We start from the raw sequence: 25,769 nt of genomic DNA on the forward strand, positions 1-25,769 counted from the left end.
TGTCAAATTCACAATTATACCATAAAGCTAAATTTTTACTAAGAAACCACAATTGACAAAAATAAGATAAAGTTTAATGGCGAACGTTGTGAATCAGATATGCCACTTTATATAAATGGAGGGTCACTTAACAGTCCCTTTAAATAAGAATTGTTCAGGGAACGAGTAAGACTGAAGTAGAAGAAGAAAAGGAAAACGCGGTCGGAAACAAAACCCCGCAGAAAATGGTTTGTCAATATTTGTTAAAAGTTTATTTGATTGATTCAATGATTATTTAATCAATTAACTAAACTATTACTTACTTGATTTAATGATTACTAATTAGATGTAATCAATAACTATATTTTAAAGGGAGTGTCGATGAAATTTCAAGTAAACCATCATTAAATGAGGACAATTTTCAACTGTACCCTTTAAGCCTTCATCTAATAAATATCATTCGGTAGATATCATGACATTTCATTAATTCCTTTAAGCCTTGATCCAATAAATATCATTCGATAGATATCATTACATTTCATTCATTCCTTTAATTACTTGATCTAATAAATATCATTCGGTAGATATCATGACATTTCATTCATTCCTTTAATTACTTGATCTAATAAATATAATTTGGTAGATATCATGACATTTCATTTATTCCTTTAATTACTTGATCTAATAAATATCATTCGGTAGATATCATGACATTTCATTCATTCCTTTAAGCCTTGATCCAATAAATATCATTCGGTAGATATCATGACATTTCATTCATTCCTTTAAGGGTTATTACTTGAAAATACGACTAAGTCTTATTTATTAATAAATTCAAAAAATTAATTTATAGATTAAATTAGTTCTAACTGATTTATTTCATAAATACTTAATTAATTTTATTATTTAATTGATTTATCCTAGACCGGAAGTGGAGACGGTGTATCACCGTCTAAGACCACTAGAACACCGGAAGAAGAGAAAGCAAGGAAGCTTGAGAAACGGAAAAGTAAACTAAGGTTTGTATTTATATTTATGTTTATTAACTCCATAGAAAAATTATTAAAAGGCACAAATGAGTTTCTCTAAAAATATGTTTTCCTTGGAAGTTTTTACATTTGAATTTTAGTCAGCGTTAATGTTGCGCATTTCTGATATAATCCTATTTGGTTTTTAAAGAAATTAGAATTTTTTTGATTTAATCCTATTTGGTTTTTAAAGAAATAAGAATATTTTTCATATAATCCTATTTGGTTTTTAAAGAAATTAGAATATTTTTGTTGTTTTCTTCTCCTGAGCTTTCACAGTCCTCATGTCTTTATTCAAAATTATTTAGTCTTTTTTTAAAGGGACAGACCGGCTATGTATGGTAGTTAAATTGAGTATGCAGTGTTGTGGACAAACTCTGATTCATTTGAGACATTAAAAACTTTTTAATTATTAAGTAACGACGACAAAAAATGTTAACAAAATTCTTCAATAAACTAATTAGTTGTTTAGGAACAGGTTGAAAAAATTGAAATTAACTCATGTCATCGAAAATAAGTAATCTTATTTAATTTTAGTGTCTGTAATCTCTCTTTAATCACAAAGATTTTCTGCAGATTTTCTGGAATTTTTATTAAAAAGACGACATTAAAGAATTTACGAACAAATTCATAGGAAATAAAAAATTGAATATAATGATAAAAAAAGGAAATAATTAATTTTAACTTGGATTTATCGACAAATTTCTTTTGCGAAATGTGTTCCTAAACATCTAATTAGTTTACTTAAGAATTTTTACCATATTTTTCGTCATCGTTTTTTAATAAAACCCGATTCTGAAAACGTACCACCCAAAAACATGATTTTGAATGTCGACATTGCGCTCGTGGAAACGTTTTATATTTATCAAGTGAATCCTAAAGAATTTTTCACAACCCTGCATACTCAGTTCAACTACCTTACATAGCCGGTCTTTCCTTTTAAGTTTCACAGAAAACATTCTCGACATAGCAGAAAAAAATGGCGGGTTTAAAATATTTTGCGATTGTTTCTTTTTGCTTTTACATTTTTTTCACTGTTGATTTTGTACTTCTTCCAGTAAACTTAATTACAAATCTAATAATGATTTACAATGCATTTCTCAAATTTCTTTCAAGTTCCTTTTAAAACCTGAAGAAAAAAAATTAGAAATAAATGATTAAATTTCTTGTATATTAGGTGGCTGAAAATTGAACAAAGATTAGTGGAACTAGATATTGCGATTAAATCCTCCCTTCATCTAGAAAGACCCTCCCCTGACAGGTTAGTGTATCCAGATATTGCGTTTAATCCTCCCGACATCTAGAAAGACCCTCCCCTGACAGGTTAGTGTATCTAGATATTGCGTTTAATCCTCCCGACATCTAGAAAGACCCTCCTCTGACAGGTTAGTGTATCTAGATATTGCGTTTAATCCTCCCGACATCTAGAAAGACCCTCCTCTGACAGGTTAGTGTATCTAGATATTGCGTTTAATCCTCCCGACATCTAGAAAGACCCTCCCCTGACAGGTTAGTGTATCTAGATATTGCGTTTAATCCTCCCGACAGCTAGAAAAACCCTCCCCTGACAGGCTAGTGTATTCAATTGTGACCATTTCTCTTTTTATACATTGTAAAACAATTTCACTAATCTTTAAACCTTCCTTAGGAACATGTTAAGTCCAAAACTAAATTTGGGTCTGAACGGTTCAGCCGTTTTTTTACGTTTATTGGACACAAACGGACAGACAAGACAGACTCTCAAACACGCGAAGTATATATTTTTAAAAATTATAATTCTTAATAAAAGGCAGAATAGAAACGTAGAGTAACACTGTACAGAAAGAGACAATAAACCTACTTTTATCTACTTATATTTGTTAAACTTGGCTTTTTATTTATCTATTATCTATATTTATATTCAGGTGTATCTCAGCTCTAGAAGAACTGAATGAGCTCTCTTTAGCTCCTTTTATGCTCAAAAAACAACCTGACATTGTAACAACAGTTCGGTGAGATGTGTTTAATATTTTTTGAAAACTGATTTTTCTTCCCATCGCGTAGCGGACAACAATTTTTTGTTGAATTTTTAGTTATAAAGCTAAAATATGAAAAAAATCTCTTCTTGGTGTTCAATTGTTCATTCCCCCCCCCCCCCCAAAAAAAAAAAAAAAAAAAACCCCCCCCCCCCGGGGGGGGGGGGGGTTAATTCTTAAAAATATGGACCCCTTGTTTTTTTTCCCTTTCTGTAACTTTCAGATAATTGAAAATAAAGTTTCTTAGTCTGGGGGGTTCCCGTCTACTAATTCATATGTCTAAATGAAAAAATCTTAATAATAGATTATTTTATCTACTTTTTTCCCCCCATGAAAACCTGCGGTACATTTTTTTTTATTTGAAGATCTGGGGGGGGGGAATGAAAATTTGGACATGAAATGGCGAGTTTTTTTTATCCTTTTCATACTTTCTAAAAAATCACTTATTTTCTCAGTTCAGCATTAAAAAAATCATCGCTCCTCGCAATAATACCTAACTTTTGGGGGGAAATTATTTTTGAAGAAAATAAACACCCCTGTAAACCCATAAAAAAAAATCCCACAAATATATGCCGTTGAATATTTAAATTTATTAACATTCTGATGTATTGTGTAGACGGCTCCGGAAATATATTGGTCCTCACAGCTTCAATACCTGGCCAGATCAGGATCAAAGGTAAGACATTGATTAATTGATTTTATTTTAGTTGATTGATTGATTCATTGATGTGGTTTTTTATGGATCGTTTGTTAAACTTGTTTGCTAAATGAAAGTCATTGGTTGATGGATTTATTGTTAATTTATGTTTTTTATCATATATATTGATCTGTTTTAACTATCTGTTTTATTTGTAGGTGAAGGGTTTTTTTTTGGCTTATGATATTGATAAGTTGATTATTAGAGCATTTTATTAGAAATTTTGAAATATCACAAAAGTACAAAACTTAATGTCCTAAAACTTTGTTGCTAGATCTTAATCGACCTATAATTCACCTATCCTGCAACAAAAGATATAAGCAAATCTATTTTTTTCGTTGTCCATGGTTTAAACCATTGTTGGACTGTGAGGAGGGGGGGGGCGTTGATTATTCAGTTGATTAAAAAATTTATGAGTTGATAGATAGTGGTTTAATAGTGGCGTTAGTGTTTTAAACATTTTTGCTTTTGATATCGTTAGATTGACAGGTCAACCGAATATGATTGATTGATTATTGATTGATTATTTAGGAAGAAGATGGAAACATCTATTGAGAAAATACAGAAGAAAGCTGATCAGATTTATAACAAGTTTAAATCTTATTTTGCTTACCAGGTAACAGAAAACTCCTTCCATTGCCTCATAATGTTGTTGATTCACTATTTTTTGTGTGCTGCATCTTTTTTTAACATTAAAAACGACAATCCCATTTTCTTTTAAATTTGTACAAGCTACAAGACCTCATTTTATTCTTGACTTAGTACATTCATTTCATTTCATTTCTTATGGGATTGGGTGGTGATAGTAGGACATTTGTAACAGCCTGATTTTATTGATATAAATATGTTAAATAGGTTCCTCTCCAAGGGCTTGCATCATTTAAAAATGAAGCTCATCATTCATTATTTTTCATTTTATTTTATTTACTTTATTTTTATTTTTTACATGATTTGATTTGATTGCAACAATCCTAAACCTTGTCGTATTTTAAGAGTTCCAAACTTTCCTATCTTTGGGAAGCCAAAACTAAGGAATGCGCGAGTTACGAATTGGTTCCGGTAATAGTTGTCCGAAGTAACATTTAAGCTGGAACTTAACTTTATTTACGAGGATATAGGACTATTGATCTGAAAGTTTCCCCATCTTGAGAAACCCAAACCGCCAACGGAGGATAAGTAATGGTCCGGTCCAACCCGGCCATCCCTACCTGGAGGCAAGGCAGGATCTAAGTCCTGAAGCATATTATTCCACAGCCTATCATGTTGTGCCTACGCTATTACACTAATATTGTACCTGTTAGTTACGTTCCACTTGCCAAAACCTTTCCTCTGTTATGCGGTGGATGGTTTCCCCTCTTGACATTATTGTGTTTATATTCGCCCCATCCCCACTCAGGTATTCTTTAAGTATTTGGCGGGTATCAAGAAAGCCTGCCTGGTTATCATGAAACTCTTGGAGTCCATTCTCTCTTCTTGTGAATCCAACATGCTGTTCACTCTTATCAGTCATGATTCTGATGTTTTCACATCATGGGCATTCCTTGTAGGACCTACCAAGTTTGTTTGGTCGTCAGTTACCCAACCCTAGGTCACCAGCTTTTGTTTGATTTAGGTACCTGGAAGGGACCGAGTCATTGACATGCCTTTGTAGCTTGAACCTGTCAAGTGGTTCATTTAACCATCTCAGACTGGACTGGCTTTGGATGACATTGGATTTCTTCCACATGTTTGGCGTGGAGAGTTTGGATTAGAGATTTTTTGGAGATTTTGCTTAAGTCTTTTACTCCCAATTGGTCAAGCTAGCTTGTAGATTGTAAGTCCAGTGATTCCAGCCGTTGCTTGATGGGTTTAAGTCCTGCTTCACCCATCCCATTGCCTTTGACGATGAACTTGGTAGCTGAAGGATGAACCTGGAAACCATGTTCTGGATTCGTTTTAGTTCCGAAACGGTTGATTTTGAAATAACCATTGTTTCTGTTGCATTTAGGATGGAAGGAATTGAACAACATTCCCATAATCTATTAGCAGTTAGGGCCCTGTTTAGCCCTGTGCACGTGCTCCCCATGATAGTGTGAGCGAATGCCTTGATCATCCCTTGTTCTCTAGCTTTAATTAAATTTCTACCCTTGATTTGTATTTCTTGTATTTGGCCACTAGGGAAGCTTCTAACTCAGGTTCTATATCAGAACTCTTCCAAGGGCCTTTGACATTGCCTGAGGCTAGTACCAGTGTTTTGTCGACCACCAGCAGCATATGCATATCTGTGCAGAACTTGTTTACTGCTCTTAATTGTCAGTTCATTCCTCTTACAGTGCAAGAGATGAGAACCAGATCATCAGCTAAAAATAATGGCAAAATAACAATTCCATCAAACTCCCTTTTAAATTGAATAAAACACGACCACGATGATCTTGAAGATGTGAAAATATATATAGGATCCCTTATAAAAATAAGCAATATACTCTTAATTACAATGATTATCTAGATCAAACAAATATGGGTCCCAATTTTTTTTCAAAGATTGAGCTTAGAAATACATACCAAAGTGAAAACAATTTTGTATCAAACATTAGAAATTTTAGCGGATTAAATGTCCTTAGTTTTTACATTCAAAGTTTGCCATCAAAATTTGAGGAATTGAAAATATATCTTGATAGAATCGAAAAATCAGGAGGTAATGTATCAGTTTTAGTTTTACAAGCAATATGGGATGTTTCTATACCTAACTTATTCTTTATCAAAGATTTGGAACTATTCACTAATACACGAAAAAACATCAAAAGGGGGAGGTGTTGCAATATATTGTAAAAAAAACTTTAATCCAAAATTGATACCTGGTTTAGTTATACAAAATACTTTCACTTTTGAGTCGATTGCAATAGAAATACAACTTGAACACGTCTCAGTTTTAATTGGATCTTATTACAGATCTAACAAATATTTCAGTATCAATAATTCATCAAATCACTTTGAACCATTTTTTAACGAGTTATTATCTTTTTTAGAAATTTGCAATAACAGAAATTACAAATCCTATATTTTCTTAGACACTAACATAGATCTTCTTAAGCAAAACAATGATGTTGTCAGTGAGTATACTATGCATATATTGTCTTCAGGCTTTTTCCCTTTAAATTTTTCGGCCTTGCGAATTGTAAATATACAAAGTTTTGCACTTCTAGACCATATTATAACTAATGATAACCCAAAAGATACCAACGTTTTCCAAAATATCCAATCGATTTCAGACCATAAAAAAAAATTTTTTACCGATAATTCTTGATTTAAAACACAACAAAAATTCATTTCAAAATCTGAAAAGGAACATGAATGATAATAACATAAAATCGTTCAAAACTGCGCTTATAAAAGAAAAATAGAATAATGTATTTTTATCTCAAATTTGCAGAGATGGCGGCAATAGAATTTAATCAAACATTTTTCATAAATTTTGAAAAACATTTTCCTTTACAAAAAAATAAAAATAAAAATGCAAGAAAAGTACCTCTAAACCAATTCATGACAAAGGAACTACTTTCATTGAGAGCGCAAAAACTATCTTTTTATACTATTTTTCAGCAAACTAAAAAGCTTGAGGATAAAATCAAGTTTAATGTATGCAGAAACATTTATAATAGAAAAATAAGACAAGCCAAGAAGATCTATTTTAGTAAATTAATAGGTTGCCAAAAACAAAATCCTAAGAAAATGTGGGATACATTAAAAAACATTACAGGGATGGGAAACAAACCCAACCAGAGTTCAATGAAAACTTAATTATCTCAGATCAAGTTATTATTGCTAATGAGTTCAATAAATATTTTTCATCTATTGGCCAATCTAAAGCAGAAGCTATTCCTAAAGTAGATAAAGATTTTTCCGAATTCCTTCCACCCTCCTCCATCCATTCTTTTGCTTATATTCCAACTGATCCAGTAGAAATAATGGAAGAATTAGAAAGACTCACAAACAAAACCAGGATATAAATGGAGTTTCAGGAAAATTGCTTAAAAACATATCTATAGAAATAGCCCCTGCTTTATCTTACATTTTTAATTTAAGCCTTGAGACAGGTTTATTCCCTTATTGTTGGAAAATGTTCAGAACCATTAAAAAAGATAAAAAAGATGACTTATCCAATTTTCGTCCAATTGGAGTAATCAACAGATTTTCTAAAATATTGGAAATCAATTTGGTTTTTTGCCAGGACACAATGTTATGCAAGCAATTACTAAGCTTTTAAACTATATTTTCAGCGCAGTAAATAATAATGAATCTGTTTTACTTATCATGCTAGATATTTCTTGATTACAAGATACTTCTAAAAAAGCTTGACAACGCAGGAATAAGGGGCAACACATAACAATGGTTTGAATCTTACTTATGGGGTAGGGGGCAAAAGTCGATGTAAATGGTACCTTCTCGGACTTAGTCGAAATATTAGAGATGGGTCTTGTTCAAGGATCAAGTCTAAGCTGTTTACTGTTCATTATCTATGTAAATGACTTCTTTCAATCTAACACACTTTTCAGTGTAGCCTTTGCCGATGACACAAATGTTGCATCAAAATGTAAAAACATGAATACTCTAGAAGACACAATAAATAAAGAATTAGAAAAAATAACTTGTTGGTACATGTCTTATAAACTTATTATCAACTTTGAGAAAACTAATGCAATTTTATTTTCAAATTCTCTAAATGCAACTGTTTTCTTAAAATTAGGAGAATCTACACGAAAAATTGAAGGAATAAAAGAAACAGATTCAGTGAGATTCTTGGAAATATGGCTGGACCCAAAATTGAACTTTAATGACTATTTTATAAAGATATACAAGCGGTTAACTTTTTCACTTTTTAAGCTTTGAAACCATGAAATTGCTCTATTACTCCTTTTCCACTCCCATTTAGAATTTAGTTCCAACATTCCTAATGCTAACTTCAAACAAAAATATTGATAAGATAGAATCATTTCATAAGAAAGCTATCCGTCTTTTGATGGGGTTACCTAGAATAAGTCACACAACGGAAGCTTTATGGGCCTTAAATATACTTCCCTTCAGAAAATTAAGAATTTTTAATGTCATAAAATTTTTATTTCAATTAAAAGGAGATCAATTACCCCCAACATTTAAAAAAGATTTTATATTATCAAAACTATCAAAAACGCAAATCTTAGAAACAGAAACGATTTTTATATTCCTAGAATAAAATCAATCAAAATTGGACATTGCTCCCCCCTCACAATTTCCCTAAAATAAGGGATGAAAATAAACGACACTTTTCTAAGCTTTCAAATATCAATCTTATTTCGAATTTTAAACAGAATTTAATAGAAGATTTTTATCAGCAGAACAAATGTTTTAATTCTGACACATGCTATGTTTGCAAAAGAATCAAAGAAACCAAAGATCATTTTACAGAGAAAAGAATAAAAAGATTAAAAAGAGTAAAAGATATAATCAAACAAAAAGGATGTCAATAATCAGTGCGAATTAAAAAGATGCTTAAAAATGCCCGTTTTTCATAGAACCTATATCTTTTTCACACTCCATAAAGCTTTTTTTAAAACTTTTTTTTTAACATTACAAATAAATATATAATTTTAATTTAAATATAGTGTAAACAATAAATATGTAACTTTCTTTATCCTTTCCTTTTATTTCTATTTTTTATATTTTTTTAGAATTGGGGGGCAAATATTTCCACAACCTCTACTTTTAGAGGTTTTTAAATATTTTCTCCTGAAACACTTTATTTTGTATGTTTTTGTTACATTTCATAAATAGATAATTTTTTACTTACTTTACTTACTTTATTTTCATGGCATGAAGTACTGTTCCCAAACCTGACATGTATAGAGCGAATAGTAATGGGGAAAGAACGCACCCCTGTTTTACACCTCAAGTGAACCATAGTGGTTTGGACTGGCCTCCTGCTAGCCTAACCCTTACGTGGTCATTGTAGTATATTGCGCGTGTGAGTGCTTTTACTCTTCCTCCAAATCCTAATGCTGCAAGTTTGAGGTTTAGGAGTTCTCCGTTAACAGAATCATAAGCTTTTGCTATGTCACAAAAGCTAAAGATATCTGTTGATTTTTCTGTTATGCCTTTCTGATTGCTGATAAAAGTATGAAAACACAATCTGCAGTGGATCTTCCAGATCTAAATCCATATTGTATTGGGCCATAGAAGCCTTCTTCTTCGCTAATTATATCCGTTCTCTGGTGGATGATCTTAGTGAAGAGATTCATTATGACACTTGAGACATTTAGCGGTCTTTTTCCAGACACATACAAGGATGGTTTCTTTTTGTCTGTAAGAGTCATTTTGCCACTTAGCAGCGAGTTTGGTACAGTTCCAGTTCGAAACATTTCATTGTAAAGATTTGTTAGGTACGATATAGCTAGTGGACTTGCGTTTTTCAGCATGCTGCTAGTGATACCGTCGTCCACACCTGGAGCACGCTCTTTTTTCAGGTGATCAATTAGGTCTTTTATAAACTTATTTGAGACTGGGGCACAAACCTCATTTTAAAATTCCCTTGCATCATTCTCATATTTTATCCAGTCCTTCCAGTTACTGTTTTGTTTAGTGTGTTCAGCTTTGATAATCTGTTCGTTTTTATTAGTGAACATTGGTGATTGTTGCGCTATACTTTCAACTAGTTCTCTGTTAGTGAGCAAATTTCCATTTTCATCCTTGATTGCTTACAAGCTTCCAGCTTTTTTTCTCTGCTTCTTTCACTGGAGTCCAGAACTATTTACTTTGATGGACATCCTAATGATGTTAGTTTCAAATCCAGTCCTTTCCGTGTCCTGGTTTTTCAGTCTGGACTTCTTCCTATTTTAAAATATCCCATCAACAGTTGTTTGTAAAGCGCCAAGTTCCTTGCCACACGACCAAATTTGAGCCATGCCTCACTTTTGGATCCCCATCATGCAAAATTTACCCTGTAATCGGGCAAAAATTGCATGACTGAGGTCTCCCCAGGGAGTTTTTAGATTCAAATGTATATTTTGAATTAGATAAAACTAAGGATCTTATTATTTAAAACTTGTTTGATTAATTAAATTTGCAATTAATGTATGTCATAGAAATTAGTGAATTAGCTAGTGAATTAAATGTATGTTCTTGTAAGAGAAGTAACAAGTCCAGTCTAGAGAAAAGATTAGTTTAATCAGGGAATTATGATAATGATAACAATATTGAAAGTGATGATCAAGTATAAAAAATATTGAAAATTTTTTTGTGGTGATTTAACCCTATTTAAACTTTCCCTGGTACAAAAGGTATATTTTAAACTCTGTCATGTTTGGTATCTTAAATTTTCGGTTATTTAACCCCATAATAAATGTTATCTCTTGTGAACATGGTCTCATCCATTAAATATTAGTCTTTTATAAGAAGTGACTTTACCTATTGAGTTGAGCGGTGGACAGCTTTGCCTCTTATTTTGGACCACTCCAAAAAGAATTTATCCAGTAGGATATCCAGGGCTAAGCCTCTGTCCGCTAGATCTGACCTCTTGAGTGACTTGTCCTGGCCAAGGAAAATTCTGCATGCTTCAAAGTCGTCCCTGCTCTTCAGTCTTAGCTTCATTAGGGTGGCCTGTAAACTATCCCCCTTTAACAGTTTGATTTCTGACCTTGATTGCTCCATGTATTCACATTTTAGTAAGAGATGAAATTCGTCGTTTGATCCCATGAAGCAAAGGGGGCACTGAAGGATCCTACCTCCGTCCTGACAGATTGCGTCTGCTGTTCTGAAGGCATCTCTATTTCCTAGTCCCGCGTTCATTGATCTGAATTTGACTAATATCTGTGACCATCTGCTGTTTTCGACATGTTTCTGTAGAGTCCACCATTTCCTTGGAATAGGAAGTGGCTTCAACGTGACCATCTCCTGGATTTGGGTTAAAACCTTCATCTCATACACCTGGACTAACTGTTTCCTTAATATAGACATAAGTTCCTCAGGGAATCTTGCATGATTGCCTAGGATATCTAATAGGTTACTCCTGTACTGGTTACCCAGCGCTGATAGGCACCCCATCATGCATGTTTTTAGTAGTTCACTCCCTTTGAAATCTTCACAATAGACCCTCTGAAAGAAGCGTAGCTTGTTGAGCTCTAACAGAAGCCTTAGTGGTTTCCATCCTAGTTCAACCTGGACAACAGTGTTAGCGGTACACTGTGGGACCCCTAACAAGGCTTTCCCTATTTGATTCTGAACAATTTCCAGCTCCTCAATGACTGTATTGGAGATTGGAATGGCGTCAGTAGCATTCAGAATTCCTGGTATGGCAATGTTCCTCCACATAGCTGAAGCCGTGGATATGTTGTCTAGGAGGCTGTGTCTTGAATGGAGGATGACATTCTTTTAACACTTTGCTTTGGACAGCATAGCTTCCCCTTTTTTCTGGGATGTTTTCCACATGGATGAGTACTGCTGCACCAGGGGGCGGAAACATCATGTGTGTGTGTCTGTACCAAAAGAGTGTGTGTCAGTTTAAAGTACCGGAGGTTTGTACTGTAGGTTTATACAGTATGTAAGAATCTCGGTATTTGTACAGCCTAGGAGAGTCCATTTGTTTATTGTTAATTGTTTACTTAGAAATAAGTTTAATATACATGTAATATATTATTTAAATATTTAAGTCAACACTGTAGAGTCATGTTGTGTGTCTGTACCAGAAGAGTGTTTGTAAGTTTACTGTACTGGTCTGCAAAGCAGTGTGACTGGCTTTCTCTTGCCGGACCAGCACCATTTTCTTTCCCTATATTCCTGCTCCCTGTGCTGCACCCCTAGATATCTATAGTTTGATACATGATCAACTATTTCTGATTCCATTTTTTCCAGGTCTTGAAGGGAGCACTTGAGGTCTTCCAGAGAGGTGATTATTTTGGTCTTGCCGATCAAGATCTTCATTCTGAAATCAAGGCACCATGTTTCCATTATATCCTTCAGCTGGTCTAAAGTTTCTGGACTGTTTGCTATTAAAATTATGTCATCAGCAAATAAAAGTACATTGTTGAAAACCCCTGACTCTACATGGACTCCTACTCCTGTTGCCCTCATCCGGCGGCTCAATTCTGACATATAAATAATAAAGAGAACACTACTCAGATTGCATCCCTGCCTAAGGCCTCTCTTCTGATATTGCTTCCTTGTTCTTTTCCCTGATGAGGCGGTGGAGATATTGTCCAAGAAGTAATAGTTTGATAAGAAGTTGATGAACTTAGTGCTTACGTTGAGTTGCTTCAGTTTGGCTCTGAGGATATTTCTATCGTCTCTGTCATAAGCCTCCTGCAAATCGATAAACATAACGTGGGACAGCAGCTTCTTGTTTTTATTCATTTCTAATACAGGGTTTAGAATGAATATATTTTCACTGCAGGTTCTGGCCGACCAAAATCCATTCTGCTCCGCCCATATGATGTCTTCCTTTGCTGTCAGATCTCCTAATCTCTGTGCTAAAATTTTCGTTAGCAACTTGGAAATGCAGCTTATCAAGGTTATAGGCCTATAGTTACTTACTTCCATTTGAGGTGGCTTCTTCAGGACAAGGACTACATACTCCGTCTTTCCAACTATCTGGGAGTTTGCCGCCTACAATGACATTGTTGAACATGTTGGGACCTGCATGATGCAACATATCATTGGTCACACCATCTAGACCTTCTGCCTTACTTGCAATCCAACTCTTTTATGTTTTTATTTAACTCTTTTAACAAGATTGGTCTCATCATGTCGTCTGATGCTTCCTGTGAAATTCACATATATTTAGAGCAATCGTATGGCAAGTCGAAATACAGAAGTTCTAAAAGTTCAAAAAACTCTCTTGTAACTCAATCAAATTCTGTAAATTTAAAAACTTCTTAACGCGTACTCTGCCATATAAATTAAAAGGCCTGCTCTCTGGATTCTCTGAGTAATAAAATCACCAATAAGTTTTAACATAATATCAGTAATGTTATATAAATCTAGACAAGTCCTTATTAACCATGATCACAGGATTGTTTTAATTCATTTTACATCTTCCGAACCCAGAGCTTGCATGTGAAAATCCTGGAGCTCCGCCTGCACCTTGGCCTCCCTGACCACCTTTTTTTATAGTTACTGCCTCCTCCCCTACCTCCAAGTAGCCTTGACCTCCCTTGCTCCTTCCCTCATCATGGGCATGATCATCCCCTAGAGTTTGTTCAGTCTCATTGACAGCAGCCTCCCCCCTTGGACAATCTTCACTACTTAGGCCTACTCTTATTCCATGTTGGCCTTTAGGTTTTGCTGGAGGAGTGGTGCAGAAATGGTCAAACACAGTAGGGTTGGCTAGCACAAGTTGAGTTCTTAAGCTCTTCTGGTTGGTGTAATGCACATTTGCTGCATGACCTGGAGTATGGCACCGCTCTCAAACTGAATCCCTTTCCTTGCATTTGTTGTATGGGTGCATTAATACAGCAATACTCCCTGCTAATTCAGTTCTGAAAACATTGAACTGGCGTTTCAACTTAGCCAAATCCAACTCTAATCTAGAATGCCCACCTTCTTCAACTGAACGTTGAGAGCTGTAATTAGCATCCACGGCATTGCTGACAGATTCCTGAATTGTGTGATCCAAATGGGTTTGAAGGATATTGGCCATTTTCTTTGCTACGCATAGAAGATCAAGATCTGCTTCTTTGGCCTTTTCCCCATTAAAGCTGGCAGAATCCTGATACTCTTCCAGGAGATTAAATACAGAATAGTTATGAGAACTAATTAATACCCCAGAAAAAGACCAAATTAGAACCAATTTTGAATTTTGTCAAGATCAAGTAAGTATATTGATTAGACAGTGGGGGGGGGGGGGGGGGAAGGATTTTTTAACCTGTATTACTCAAGACTGATGAAGAAAAAAAAACCTTAAAAATTAAAACCTTGAAAAAATAAAACTTTGAAAAAGATATTGTGGTAACCTGTATTATTTGAGTTTTTGACTCAGACTTAAAACCCGGAGAAAAAATATTGTCAAGACAGTGAAACAAAAATAAAATTTGGAAAAGGTATTATTTTCATGACTGTGAAACAAATAAACCTTGAAGAACTCAAATGAAAAATTTATAAATAAAACCCGTAAAAAGATCTAGTGAAAACATGTTTTATTAAGACTGTGACTTAGAAATAAAATCCCAGTAAAATTTTTCCAGGACCGTGAATCAAAAATAATACCGAGAAAAAGATCAAGTGAAATATTATAAATAAAAATAGAAAGGGTTTAAAAGGGGTGAGGGGGGTAAAAGGATATTATGGAGACCTGTATTATTCAAGACCTTGATTCAGATATAAAAGTATTATTTTCAAGACCGTTAAAAATTAAATATTTTTATTTTATAACCAAGAAACCTGAAAAAGATTAAGTGAAAAATTATATTATTTTTAAAAATTAAAACTCAGAAAATTGATTAAATTTTTAAGACTGTGAAATCTGAAAGTACAATGAAGAAATATAGGGTAGGGAAGGGCAGAAAAAGTTGGGAAAACCTAATACACTCAACTGAATTATATTTATATTCATTATCTCATTATCTATATTTTTTAGATAGAACAAAAAAGATTAGGTAAAAAATTATATTTTTGACCATGAAATTTGAAAGTACATTGAAGAAATATTGTGTAGGGTGGTAAAAGTTAGAAAACCTAAAACACCCAACTGAATTATACTGTATTCATTATTTCATACCAAATTGGATTTTTTAGATAGAACAAAAAAGTGGGGGGGGAAACTGTCTATTAGTTTACAGCCCTCAAAAGTTACAGGAATAGACAAAACACTATTCATACAGAATGATTGTATATAAAGTCTGGTACCTTTGAGACTCTGGATAACAACCACTGTCCTCCATTCTGGCTAGTTTTGACGGATTCTCATGGTTGTTGTGAATCTTATAATCCCCAAGTTAAATTCCCTGTCTCTTGTTGCAGGGTCCCCAGCTACCCAAGGCAACAGGCTCCACTAATCTAAGATCGTTGAGTCTAGTTACAAGTAAAAGGACAATTAGCATTGCAACTCTCTAGAAAAATTCAATAAAGGTTATGCCAATTCCATGATTTTAATCACCTAGCAATCTGTTCACTATCTTTGACAATGAAGTAAAACGTCATTATAGCACTTGAGTCTAAGTATCTTAATCCAGACTAACATTTGAATTCAAAAATAATTTTTCTAATTACATTTGAGGGCTGGAACTGACTTGAATGTGAGTAGCGCCCAAGAATGTAGTGAGGCATCTGAGCAATGTCCACACATTTGTTCGGTAAACCAAAAAATAGAAGATGACATTTTGATTGTGTTTGAGTTGCCTTTGTTGGAAGTAAGACGACTTTTTAAATACAAGTCACCCATAGTATTAAACCTTGCTTGTAGTGATTATGTCAATTACACCTAAACAAGATTTCTGTCATTATACCTAGGTCAACTGTACTTAGAGTTATTCAATTTATGGCAAACATGTTTTGATTTCATAAATTTACAATTAGCTCACTCATAGGGCCTCCTGTTGCACTTTGATGAATGAGTAGATATTTCTGGATAGGGGCTTCAAGTATCCATTGGTCTTTAAAATTCTTCCCAAATTAATCATAATGAGCAGTTTCAAAGCAACCCACTTGTATTATATTTCTCCTGTGGCACTTAAAAGATATTTCTAGTTTGAGGCTTCAAATATCCATTGGTATTTAAAAATCCTTCCCAATTTAATCATAACTAGTACTTTTAAAGCAACCACCTTGTATTCTACATCTCTAAGCAATAAAATTTGTTCAACTCAAACATAATAATAGCATTTCAAACGCAGGAGTTCAATTCCTTCTACAAATCTGAGAAGTTACTGTTGCACCAAAATTCTATTAATTTATGGAATTTTTTTTGTATTCTAAAGAACATTTTTGTTTTGCTCTCTAAACCATGTCCAACTCGCACTATAATAGATTGTTCCGTGCTCTGTTCTAATATAGGAAAACTCTACACTCCCTTAAAGTGTTAATTGCACTCCATCAATCCAACTAGATGTTTCAAGAGTTAAAATCATAGGGATTAGTGTTAAGAGACTCATAAATGACAATTATTTCCATTATCTCAACGAGATGCTTATAAAGCTGAATCCATAAGGATTAGTTATATGCTATTCATAAATGATATCTATTACTCTGTGCAGGAACTTCATTCCAGTAAAAGAAAACACTATTCCGAAAGAGTGAGTTATTGACAAACTCTAGTAATCAAAGTGCAAGAAAATTTATTATAAAAAATGAAACAAAATAAAAATAAATCTTAGACCGAAAACAAAATCTGAAGATATAAAAAAAAGTTTTCAAAAAAAAGCCAATAATAAAAATAAAGAATAAGGCATTATAGCGAAAAGTAAGTATAAGGTATGAAAACCAATATTAAAAAATAAAAGAACATAGCTGCAGATCCACCTCTAAATCTGAAAAAGGCTAAACAAGAACACAGCTGCAAATCCAACTCCAAATCTGAAAAAGGCAAAACAAGAGCCTTCCTGCTATCCTGCCGTCTCAACCACCTGGAAGGATCAAAGCTGCAAACATCAACTACTGTTGATATTTGCGCTGAATCCTAAGAAAGAAACAGCCATTTAGGCAAGACATACAATCATTACAAACTACACAGTGTAAGATTAACAAACAGACAAATTTCCCCCTCCCCAAGGTATCCCCAAGCAGCCAACATCTTCATATAAACAAGAACATTCACATAAGGTATAAACATATTAATAAATACAAAAGGCCTGTCGTTCTGGAGAGTTTCATGGGCTTTCTGCAGCTGTAGAAGGATTTTAAAGATAATGGAAGGCTGAAAGGCTGCTGCTGAGAGGGGAACTTCCTCCCAGAACTCTTCTCTGTTCCTATCAGCTTGCTGCACACACTCTTGTAAACTGGGTTCAGGTCAGGATAGGGTTTCTTTATCAGCTTGCTTTACACACTTGTAAACTGGGTAGAGGTTAGGATAGGGTTGGTTTATCAGCTTGCTCCACACACTCTTGTAAACTTTAGTATTTTTCTACAAGATCGGAGACAACTCTAAGAAGTCTGAGTGAGATGTGATAATAAGGTTTATAGATAGCAGCAGCTTGCTGACCTCCTACTCCTCCTGTGCCTCCGCGGTCATAATCTATATTATGGATCATGTTGATCATAAGATAATAGAAAGCTTCCATTGGTTCCCTTATGCCAATTATAGCAATACCATTCTTATGTACGAGTGTCCTACTGTCTGTGATCACTAAGATCTTGCACGGCCGCCTGGACCCAATCTGTGAAGCCGAAGGCTACTATGGTGCGGTCCAGTACGGTTTCCGTAAGAACCGGTCTATGTCAGATTGCATATTCATCCTGCTAGCAGCTATCCGGAGAGCTAAACGCAAGGGCCAGATAATCTCCATAGCTTGTTGTGATATTGCTAAGGCTTACAGTGGGGGCCCTGGAGCGAATCTAAGGCCAGGTGGCCAGGTTTATCCTCCAGCTCCCATCATCCGCGTCTGGTGTCGCTGGATTCATAGATGCTGGCCTCAAACCCATGGGTGAGAGAATCAAGGAGCGGCTCGGCCTGTACGTGTGGACAATTGTGAACAAGCGGAGGGACCCATTATTAACTAGTGTGTTCGCCTCCGTCATAAGGTCTGGAGAGGACCCTTGGACAAAATCAGTCCAAGACCTGGACCCGGCAGGGAGTAGTCTTTTCCTTCAGCCAAGGTCTGTGGTCCGAAGAACCTTACTCCAGGCAGCAATCCAGACAGTGATTGCCAGGAAGCGTGAGCACGTCTCCTTAAGATACATGCCTCTGCCAACCCTTTGGTTCAAACTTCAGCCACATGTGACTGACTTACCGTCGTCACAGCTACTATGCAGGGTCCGCGCAGGGAAATTGGATTGGGTAATACACGCCCAAACGACTTCGGCAAATCTTACAAACTGTGCCTGTTCTGTCTCCAGAATGGTTCATCAGTTTCTCTGAATGAAGCACATGCTATCCTAGAGTGCCCTGCTTCTGCCTATGTCAGAAGGGTTTCAGGCCTTCAGGCCTATGTCGACGCGTACGCTTTTGGTGGAGGTTTCCTCCAGTCCAGGGTGCTCCGGGCATATGTAGGCGGGGATGGTGTCGACGTTGGAGCACTCAACCAGCAAGCTGCTACACTCAAGCTAGTATTGGAGTCCTGGTTCCAGCAGGTTTCTTCTCTCTAATACCCAGGTAGACCGGCTGGCTTCATCCAAGGGGCCTGCACTGGGGTTACCATTATGGGGGGTTGATTGATACGCAACTGGCCTGTGGGCTGCCAGCCACTAGGAATGTATCACTATCACACGGTCGTTAAACATTGTGTGATAGCCTGGATGGATTCCAGGCTGCAGACTGCATGTTGATGCTCTGCACCCTGAGGGCGGTCTGGGGGTTCCACGTTGGGTTCCTTTTCAGATCTTATAATTATTTATTTATTTATATTCGTCATAACCCATGTTATAATTTTTAAATATGTCATACTCCATGTTATGTAATACTCTGCTCATAACATAACGGATAATTTTAATTAGCTCCCTTATGACAATTGAATTAATTATAGGAGGCTCTGGTGCTCCGTGCATGAGTGGTAAGTTTTCTTAGACCTATATGGTTTCTAATCAGGAGTCCATAATGGCTAGTTATTAGAGCATCTTGTGCCATTATGACTGCAATTCTAGTTGTGTTTTACTCATATCTTTTCCTCTTATTATTATTAACATTCAACCTATAGTCAAAGAATCATGATCCTTAAGGACAATGATCCCCCGAGCTCTAGGGTCGAGCTCCAGCCACTTCCCCTTGTCTGCCTGGGTTATAATGGATCACATCGGGTTTGAGTCCCTTAGGATCCAGTGTGTATGCCCGATATGTGAGGAGGCCTAAAAATGCCTTAAATAGCATTCCTGAACAGTACACACGTCTGTTTAAAAAATGATCATAATGGTATTAACAAATGAGAATCTAACTAAGGGGTAACCCTAATGGAATGTCACTAGTAAACTTTTTTAGGCATCCTCTTTAAGTAAATAGTCCATGTTTGGTTTACCTTTGGGGTCTGCAAGCTTACTAGGAGAACACTAAATGTTGGCGCACCGCTGATCCTGATGTATTCTCAAGTCCATTTTATATCTGTGCCCCCATCAATGTGCAAATGAGTAAATCAGGTTTAGCTGGACAATATTCAATATTCAATGGGTCAGTTGCCAATTTTATTTATTTTAATGAAAAAACACTTAATTCTGCCCATTCTGAATAATGCGTTTATTGCGATGGTTCATGAGTTGCTGTTAGCCATTTTTCTATTAACTTTCCCAGCCTTTTACCTCTTTCTAATAGGGATTTCCCCTTTGAACCATCTTGGCCAAGGTAATTCCGTAAAATTCGTGCATTTGATCTTGTGCCTTTGGTTTTTTGTGCAGCCAAATAGTTTGATATTTTAAGCTCACGTCTGACTGTGGCTACAGCAGGACATTCAAATATTACATGTGATTCTGTTAGTTTAATATGAAGTCCAAAAATTTCGCAGTGTGGGCAAAATTCATATTTAAATCCATATCGGTTTTTGTACCGGTTGCCTAATTGTGCATTACCCCCCCTGACTTGGCATAAAATCTTACTTGCTTTGGAATCATTAACGTGGTCCTGCATTTTAAATCAGTTCCAAGGCTGGGGGGCTGTATTTAAAGTAGAATGTTGCCTTTTAACATTCAATACAAATGCCACTGCTTTGTTTGTTAAAGCAGCTTGTAGGTGTGATTTCTTTTTAAAATTAACAATTAACCCTATTTGTGATTCAATTTTCATCCATGATTTTCCTCTCATCAGAAACACTCAGAACAAATAGAATCATGTTTACCCATGCTGACTTTACCATGTAAGGCATGTGGTTTACTATATGTATTTTCTCATTTTGAGCCTTTTCAGGCCATAACAACTGCCAATCTTGTATTTATCTCACATCTCTGCCCCCCATCTGAAACACTCAGAAAAATTATATTCATGTTTAACTCATGCTGAATTCACTTCTAGAAGAGAAAACACCCTCTATTACCCTGTGATGGGGAAGCCTGGCAATAGGCGTCGGGCTAGAAGGGTCGAAAATCGCAGGAATTTGCTAAGAACAGTATCAGTCCCTTACAGCATTAACTGTGCAATATGGAACTGCAATGGGCTCATAAGAGACAACAAACAAGACATGATTGTGGAGGTCATGGAGGACAATAACATTCATGTACTTAGTGTAAGTGAAACGCATCTGAGACAGGGATCAAACGATGATCTTGCTTGTCTAGACAAATTCACATGGTACTCCAAGGAGAGACTTGGAAAAGAAAAGAAAGGTGGGTGAATACTAACCATAATTAAGCCAGGCCTTAACCATTCACGGTATGAACCACCGCTTCCAATGCATCCCTACTTGGATAATGAACGAGAGTGGATACTAATACATGAGAACGATAGCAATGTGGCAATCTGCTTTGTGTATCTAGCAGCTGAGGTCGGCGGGGATAACTTCCACATTTGGAATGCAGAGCTGTGTGCAATGCTACAAGCCGAAATCACCACCCTCAGGGAAGACGGGTATACATGTTCACTGGCAGGGGATTTTAACGGTCATATCGGGGCGGATAGCCAAGGTATACCAGGGAATAGCTCGGATATCAACTCCAATGGGAGGTTGATTCGGAACTTTGTATCAAGTAAAGGGTTGTGAATCGTTAATGGAGCGCGAATGACTGCCAACTCAGTGTCTGCTCTAGATTTGGTTCTAGAAGATGACCTGGAGGATAAATTAGTGTTGGCAATGTCAATAGACACCTATGGAAGAATCCTGGGTGGCAGCGACCACTCTGCAATTTTCTTTAAGATGAAAGTCAACCATGGGCTAGTGGAAATGGGGTCCCAAGAGGAAACGCCAATCATTGGGCCTACAATGAGAACAGCGGATGCGTACAGAGAAGCTTTTGAAGCTATAGTTGTATTAGCGGATTGGGGTCCCATGGATACGGGAGAGAAGTGCAAATACCTCCAGGAAACACTGGTGGGGGCAGCCCAATTGGCATGCAACCAGAATCCACAGACTAGGAACTTTGCGACATTATGCAAGTCAATGCGAAAGCTACGTAAGAAATGCATTGTTGCAGAGTCACAGGTCAAACAACTAGAATATGAGAAAACCTTGCAAGGGTTTGGATCTGGGGAAGATAGGAAGGGAAAAGAGAAACTCTTAACTTTCTTTAAACCAGAAGCAAAAACCCTCTAATTGCAGATAACGGATAAGATCAGGCAACGCTGCCTTAGACGGAGATTGCATGCTAGTTCAACCATGTCATCCAAACAGTTCTGGAGATTAGTCAGAAGAACAGTTAAGAAGAAAGGGGTACTTTCAGCTGTTAAGGATGGACATGGGAGGTTAGCTACAGATAGAGCACGAATAGAGGAGATAGTTTTGGAAGAACTGGCAAAAATCTTCTCTGGACAGCGGTCAGCAATATTCTCTCATAGAGGACAACAGCTCATCAAAGAAATGGATGTAAAACAGCTGCTTGGTTGGCAAGAATGGATGAAAGACTCAGTAGACAGCAATGCCCATGAAAGAAAAGTATGCAGATGGACTTCTGAAGCAGAGGTCAAGTCAGTTATTGATAAAATGAAGCTACAGAGGGTGCCAGGAGTTGACAATGTAACGGTAGCCATGCTTAAATACGCAGGTCCAGGTTTTATAAGCTTGTTAACTGAACTCGTTAACAACATTTTCCTGGAGGGACCAGTACCAGAGGCTTTGTTAGTGGGACGAATGACACTGATTGATAAAAAGTCAACCTCACTACTAGTATCACAAAAGCGTCCATTGACAGCATGTGTAATTTTGAGTGTAATCACAAAAATTATGCATGGGAGAATGGACAAAATCTGTGAGGAGAATGGGCATTTTGGTAAAGTGCAGTATGGGTTCCGGTCAGGCCGGTCAACATCAGACTGTGTGTTTATGTTGTTGGCAGCGGTTAGGAAGGCAAAAAGGAAGGGACACACAGTGACCATAGCTTTTTGTGACATTGCAAAGGCATATGATTCAGTAAACCCCAAACTGCTTTACACTAAGTTAGACACCATTAGATTTGGTGGAAGAGTTAAGTCACTTATTCAATCTATGTACTATAATGACAGTGTAAGAGTAAGGATAAAAGGAGGCTTGACGGCGCCACTCTGGTTCACCAAAGGCGTTAAACAAGGGTGCAAATTATCACCCCTTCTTTTCTCACTCTACATGGCAGGGCTTGGAGAGAGGCTACATGCTGTGAAGGAAGGTGTAAACTTCATTGGACAAGTGATATCTGCATTATTTATTGCGGACAATTTGGTCCTGATCTCAAGGACAAGGGTTAGAGGAATGGAACACATGTTGAAGGAGGTGTCAAGGTTCTGTAAAGGAGTGTATATGAAGTTGTCTATTGAGAAAACAGTAATCCTTTCCAACGGCCAGGTAGGGCAGGTTTGGAAAGTAGAACCGGGAACAACAGACCTTGAAGCAACTCTGGTTGGTAAATACCTAGGAGTAGACATACAGGTTAAAGGAAGAAACCTTGTCAAGCCTAGAGAGGAGTGTATGTTACAAATTGTGCAAAATTACGCTAACATTATCATTTGCATTACAAGAGCTGGACTAAACCGTGCGCTGGTGGCACATACACTATGGGAAAGATGTGCAATCCCATCAGTTCTATATGCTGTGGAGGCCTTGTTGGTAACTGATGGAGTAGTTGACAAACTAGACAGCATCCAACACCAAGTAGCACGTTTTATACTACAACTACTAAGATCAACTTCCAAGGTAGCAGGATACATGGATGCGGGTTTCAAACCAATGAAGGATAGGATAAGGGAACGCGTAGCAGTATATGTGTGGGATATTCTGCATAAGAAATTCAACTCTATTCTTACCAATGTATTCGACGGGGCGACCGCAGCACACGACCCGTGGGCGAGAATGGTTGGGGACCTGGTGTCTGTATTGGGTATTGAAGCTTTTGACGGTCCCAAATCTAGGTTGAAGAAGAGGCTCACCGAAGTAGCAGTACAAGGGGTTTTGAGGCAAAAGAAGCGGTTTGTGTCTCTAAACTGCATGCCAACCCCTCAAGTCTGGTTCAAACTTCAGCCACACGTATGTGATAGCAAAGCAGGGGGTTTGCTGAACAGACTTAGAGCGGGAGATGCGGGGCTAGGCAACCGCCGCCCAAACATCCATGGCTCTACAACAAAGTGGTGTCCACTTTGTCTTAATAAAGGGTTAGTTAGCCACCTTTTGGAAAATCATGTTGTCGTATCTTGTCAGGCAGTAGCCTATGAAAGGTCAGCTTCAGGATTGGGAGTACTCATGACCGATTCGACCCGGAGCTGTAAGACAGTCCTCACTAGGATCTTAGGGGGTGACAATGCCTCTAGAGAAGTGCTTCTGAAGAGAGCGGATAAGCTTACCCTGTTGCTGGACAGGTGGATGGAACTGGCAGGAGCACTTTAATCAACGGTATCCTCTATTCTTCACCTAAAGCGTGACAGATACCAACCAACCAATGGTTTTTAATTGGTTAGCCAACTGACTGGAATGTATCTACTTTATTTCTCTAGATTTGGACTAGATGATGGGGATTTAAAGGTCTAGTTAGAACAGGGGAGGGGCAGTGCACCCTGCTGCCTGGGCGGTCTTGGGGGCCCACAATGGGGTCTCTTGCAGATTTCACTTCCTTATGATTCCTTATGGCATGTGGTTTACCATATACATTCTTTCATGTTGAGCTCCACTGAGCCTCTGGCATTTGATTCTTATTTGAAGTTTATCATAGGTAGCCATACTTAATCAATTGTTGTGTCCCTAACAATATAGTTACACATCATCAGATATTTATGTGTATCCCTCTTCTGGGTTAAAACTAATTCGAACTGTATAACATGGTATCAACCAGTATTTATTTCATAAAAAGGCACATTAAGTGTTATTGTTCTATAATTAGAGCTATTACTAGGATAGTAGAGTAGAGTGCCCTTAAGCGCTATAGCTAAAGAGCTGACTGAAAATTAGATCAATTTTGAATATAATTTGTATACAGTTTCTATTTTATGAACAAATATCCAATGCTATCATCAAATTATAATTCCCAATAACCTATCAGGAAAAAGAACTTTATCTACAAAAGCCAAAAAAGCAAATATCATTAAGAAGGAAACCATAAAGCCTGTTTACTAATACTGTGACAAATTATAAAAAATAAAAACAACCCGAAACTATACAATTAAAAATGAAAAATAATCCGAAGTGAAGAAGAAGTAAGATCCGCTCCAGGGGACAACATCTCTTGTCTCTGAAAATGGTGCTAATTTCCTGTTAATCCACGTTTTGATCACCTGTAGTATACCAAACCTCAATTGCACAAAAGATAATCATCCGGTATTGATATGCATTATCATTCAGCATTGGGCTTGATCCAAAATTAAGCATCCATTAAATCATTCACATTAAGCAATAACATCAATATATAAACAATGATTAGTGATGGAATAAATTTAACTTGCCAAAAAGGTTAAATTCTTTAAAAGTTGAGTTAAATACGTAATTTATTGAAGTTACCTTTTAGCTAGATAGGAAGAAATAGCTAATATAACATAACATAAAAGCATTAGTCTGATAAATCAAAAGCCCTTTCTCTCCCCCCCCCCCTGTTGAATCCTAGAAACATAAAAACCAAGACAATCCATCAATACACATTAATTTGATTATTTATTAAAAATAGCCTGTCTTTGGAGTAGCAAAATCCAAGAAGCAGGCCATGGTGATTTACATATTTCAGTTCTCAGTACTATTGCCATTCATCAGCTAATCAGCTAGATAGGGTTCAGAATAAAATCCTTGTATTTCTCTTCCTGGCATGAAATCAGGGAACTCTTGAGGATGAAACCTGTTGGAAGCATCGGTTTTTTCCTTTTTGACTTCTTCAGCC

The 25,769-nt window shown here is 36.5% G+C and overlaps 1 protein-coding gene across 8 annotated transcripts in view; it reads left to right on the top strand.

Moving 5' to 3' along the window:
- Window positions 1-25,769, top strand: part of LOC111709812 (PC4 and SFRS1-interacting protein) — a 31,236-nt gene that overhangs the window by 2,984 nt on the left and 2,483 nt on the right. For all 8 annotated transcript variants that reach the window (XR_002766941.1, XR_002766942.1, XR_002766944.1 and 5 more), the window contains exons 7-12: window positions 159-227; window positions 904-998; window positions 2,185-2,268; window positions 2,912-2,998; window positions 3,639-3,698; window positions 4,251-4,335. Coding sequence is in view for 1 of the 8 variants with exons in the window: in XM_023483725.1 (XP_023339493.1) it covers window positions 159-227; window positions 904-998; window positions 2,185-2,268; window positions 2,912-2,998; window positions 3,639-3,698; window positions 4,251-4,335 (480 nt within the window). In the remaining 7 variants the exon portion in view is untranslated. The remainder of the gene's footprint in view (window positions 1-158; window positions 228-903; window positions 999-2,184; window positions 2,269-2,911; window positions 2,999-3,638; window positions 3,699-4,250; window positions 4,336-25,769) is intronic.

The sequence above is a fragment of the Eurytemora carolleeae genome, unplaced genomic scaffold, assembly GCF_000591075.1.
Source record: "Eurytemora carolleeae unplaced genomic scaffold, Eaff_2.0 scaffold1001, whole genome shotgun sequence".
Lineage (NCBI taxonomy): Eukaryota > Metazoa > Arthropoda > Copepoda > Calanoida > Temoridae > Eurytemora > Eurytemora carolleeae.